The sequence below is a fragment of the Macadamia integrifolia genome, chromosome 7, assembly GCF_013358625.1.
Source record: "Macadamia integrifolia cultivar HAES 741 chromosome 7, SCU_Mint_v3, whole genome shotgun sequence".
NCBI lineage: Eukaryota > Viridiplantae > Streptophyta > Magnoliopsida > Proteales > Proteaceae > Macadamia > Macadamia integrifolia.
In genome coordinates this window covers 13,914,666-13,918,767 of record NC_056563.1, presented here as the reverse complement: position 1 = coordinate 13,918,767, position 4,102 = coordinate 13,914,666, and the positions used below count along the sequence as shown (strand labels likewise).

At 37.9% G+C, this 4,102-nt stretch overlaps 1 protein-coding gene across 1 annotated transcript in view; it reads right to left on the bottom strand.

The window, feature by feature from the left end:
* The window catches only part of LOC122083412 (prostatic spermine-binding protein-like), a 4,608-nt gene continuing 506 nt past the window's right edge, over window positions 1–4,102 (bottom strand). The window contains exons 2-3 of the mRNA XM_042651213.1: window positions 612–670; window positions 1–536 (exon numbers count right to left, since the gene is read on the bottom strand). Coding sequence (XP_042507147.1) covers window positions 194–536; window positions 612–670 — 402 coding nt within the window. The 3' untranslated portion in view covers window positions 1–193. The remainder of the gene's footprint in view (window positions 537–611; window positions 671–4,102) is intronic.

Here is a 4,102-nt window from a genome sequence, read left to right as displayed (position 1 = left end):
TTTTAGGCGTACATACTAGAGGCAAATATATAAGATTATGAAAATTGTAACATAAGACGGCCAAAAACAAGTTCCTTCACAAGAAGGATGGCATATTTTCCTACCCTATGAAGATGGACAACACTGGAATCCTCCCCTCCTACACTGATGACCTACCCATAAGGACAAAAAACAGAAGAACCTATTGTTAATCTCACTTCCTCTTCTTAGAAGGTGGTTGGGGTAGCTCCTCTTCATCATCCTCCTCCTCATCATCTTCATCCTCCTCATCATCATCCTCATCATTCTCTTCCCCTTCGTCATCCTCGTCATCCTCATCCTCATCATCACTTCCTCCGGCACCATTGGCCTCAGCATCATCTTCAGGGTCTCCTTCATCATTACCATTACCCTCGTCACCTGAAACCTCATCACCGTCATCGTCGTCCTCATTAACATCTTCATCATCATCATCATCATCGTCGTCCTCTGTGTCACTAGCATCCTTGTTTTCAGGTTCAGGTTGTTTCACTCTGTGAAGCTCCGCCATTGGAAACCTGCAAAGAAGACCCTTGAGTGACAATCTTGGTAGTCAATAATGCAGAACCACTGTATGAACAAATAGGTCCAACCTTTTGTCCGAGCTGGGTATACTTTGGATCATATGCATATCATTTGAGAGAGACCCTACCTGAAACAAGATAAAAGTGGGTTACAGAAGAAATGAGTGAGATATAACATAGAACAGACATGTTTCCTATTCATTATTAGGCCATCACATATGCAATACTGGTCAAATAACCACAAAGTTGGGAAACCTCCTTCCCTCTCTTCTTAAATCAACAACAGATCCTATTGCCCAGTAAATTTGAGCAAAAAGCATGATAATTAAGGAAGCAAAGCATATCTGAAAGTATGTGCAAGGTAAGCAGTAAATTATTTCAACTTCTACAATCCACCCGAAACTCCAAGTAACCATTCCTTTATCAACTCACAAGTGACAGAATACGTAGTCATGATCAACAGGAGTTCATCTGGCCCTTCCCCCATTCTAGCAAAAAGATACAGTAAACATAGATACACTGCTGTCACTGCATAACTTTAACTTGCACTTCTTACCTACCTATAAGAAGGAAGCACACAAAATGGAGTCAACTCCCATCAACTTTCCTCTTAGGGAAATGCTAGCCATTAGCCAACATATGCATAACATGAGAAAGGCTCTGGTTTCATCCGTACATGGGCCCACCCATGACTGGTATGAGGCCCATAGCCATATTAAGCATGCCTTGGATTAACACTATGCATTTAGAAAATTAATACAGCAGTGAAGTGATGCGGCTCCGGGTTCCAAATTTGAAATCGGATCGCTTATGGGCCCACTAATGAATAAATAATTCAACCTAAGCAAACCAGTGGCAATATTGTAATTTCCAGAACAATTTAGAACCCTTTTAGAGTGAAATAACTGGATGGGGACAGATCTGGAATTAATCCCAAAGGAAAAGATCAGTTCTGGAAATTAATATGGTGAAGGGGTTAAACTGAAGTAAAGTTTTTAAAACAAGGGTTTTACTATAAAAAAAACAAGGGACAGCGGCTTAGGGGTAAAATAAGAATCAAACGAGGACGTAAGTGGGGTTCAACACTTGGTTACCATCAACCTCACAACTTCTCCATGGCGGAAACCTTGCTGGTTTTGATGGATGGAATTTACACACCAGGAATTCAATCGAACCAACACTTTGGAAGAGAGATCAATAGTCAAATCACTCTTGTTTCCAACCACTATCAGATCAGAAGAAGATGCAACATTCTCCGGGAGAATCCTGCGACCTGAGCATGGCAGAAACTCAGATCTGAGTTCTTGTTTCAGATCTGCTGTCCACTGACTTGCAGGAGCTTGAGATGGAACTTAGGGTTTAGATCGCCCAGGGAGGAGAGCTTATGCCCCAAGTTCCAGACTGGGAGCTGCAGAATCGAAGGAGATCGAACCACCTTCACTGGCTGCAAGTACCGCCTGGAAAGAAACAGAGAAAGAGAACAAGGAAACCAAGAAGAAGAAAGGAAAGGGGAAAGAAGAGAAGAAGGTCAGGGAAGGGGAGGGAGTGTCACCCAACTCATGGCCACCATAGCTTTAGCCAAAACAAACTTTCAATTCTCAAAACTCTTGTCTTTCTCCATCAAATTACATCAATAGAAAGGAAAACTAACCCAACAAAAATGGAAATCAACTATTCTAAGAAACCAAAATAAGTTATATGTATCTACCCAAGTAACCCAACTTCCTAAATAGAATAAAATTCCTACATATCAACTACCAATTAATGTGATTTGTTTCTAATTCTAGAAATGAAATAAACAAAGAAATCAAACTAAATATGTAACCCTAAATCCAGCCCAAATGCATCATGATGTCCATATGACAATTTAAGTATGAAATACAAGAAAAGGAAGCAAAATAAAAAATTCATCTCCACTTCAGAAACCTAACTGGCCACCTTCTAAGGAGGCATCATATCATCACATTGACAATCTTAGATCAGAGTTATAAATGTGTATCATTTATAATTCTTAACTTTTTCACTGGCACCAATATTGCGAAAACAAGGATCCTTGTTGCCATATTAAGCATGTGTTGGTTTAACACTAACCATTTAGAAAAGTAGTACAGCAGTAACGTCCATATAACATTTTAAGTATGAAATACAAGAAAAGGAAGCAAAGAGGCAAATATCTCATCTCACTGAAAACCTTAGGTAAGAGTTATAAATTTTTGTCATTTATATTTCTTAACCCAACTTTTCACTGGTACACAGGGTTTGAAAAATCAGATCTGATCGGCTGATTTGGGCAGATCCCAATTCCAGCCAATCAATATCGAACTGATCCTGTCCGAAAACTAGGGTTAGGGTGTATTTTAGCCATTTTCCACCAACTCCCCGGGACTAATCCGGATCACGATTCTGGATTTTTAAAGACTTTGGCACACCATTATAGTTAAAACAAGCTTGTAGCATGACTGCAAAATCCTAAAATAAGATCTTCGAAGCTTAGGAACAGCAAAGGTGTGGTACAAAGACGGAGCATATTATCGGGCAAGAAACTACAGGAAACTCTCACAACCAGCATTACAAGAAAGATTGAACATCGAAATTGCATTTAAAAACAGAACCAATTGATTCAATTACTTGCAATAATGCAATGCCATTAACTTCAAGCAAGCTATCCTCAGACTTATCTTAAAAATTACACATCACAGCGACCCTTTAACTCACAGAGAATCCAACAATCTAGAAAGCAACATTGTGAGACTATTAACAGATGAATTATTTCGCAAACACAAAAAATCGACTGCTTTCTATGGAGAAATCCTAAATAACCATGAAGCAGCTATAGGGGAAAAAGAACACCATGTCTTAGCAGTTTGAATCCAGTAAAAGTGGTACTACTATAGAGCACAATATTCCATTAAAAATAAATAAATAAATAAAGTTTCGCTTCAAAGTTCAAGCAAATTCCATTTCCGACGCCAAAAATCCAGTGAAGCAATATTCCTGAATCAAACAATCTTATAGATTCATATTTGAACAAGCAAACAACCAGATCCAAAAGGACTCCCAACCCCCATCCCTCCCTTGAAAAAATAGATAATGAGAAAATAAATACATCCAAAAACGTTGAAGAAAAAAAGGTGAAATTTTAGCCATTATACTACTTTACATTCAACCATTCAAGCAGCCACACAAACGACAGTATTTCTCAAAAAAAAAGTAAAAAAGAAAAAACAAATTCTATTTCAATGGAAACCTAAAAGGTTAAGAAAAACTATTTCTTCCGAAGCATATTAAGAAAATTTTTAATAAAAAGGCAATAAAAAAAACAGAACCAACAGAAGTCCCTAGTTCTGTAAATGTAGTACAGCAACATATTCCTTCTGTACAGAGATCCCGGGGAAACTAAAAGAAAGTAAGAAACAAAGCAAAGCAAATCACAAATATAGTCTTTACTGTAAACAAAGAAAAAAAAAAAAAAAATCCTTCAATGTATTGTGTATATTTATACATGTGTATCACTCTAACCATTGCTATGGACCCTCTAAACTCTAAGCATGAATAGACAA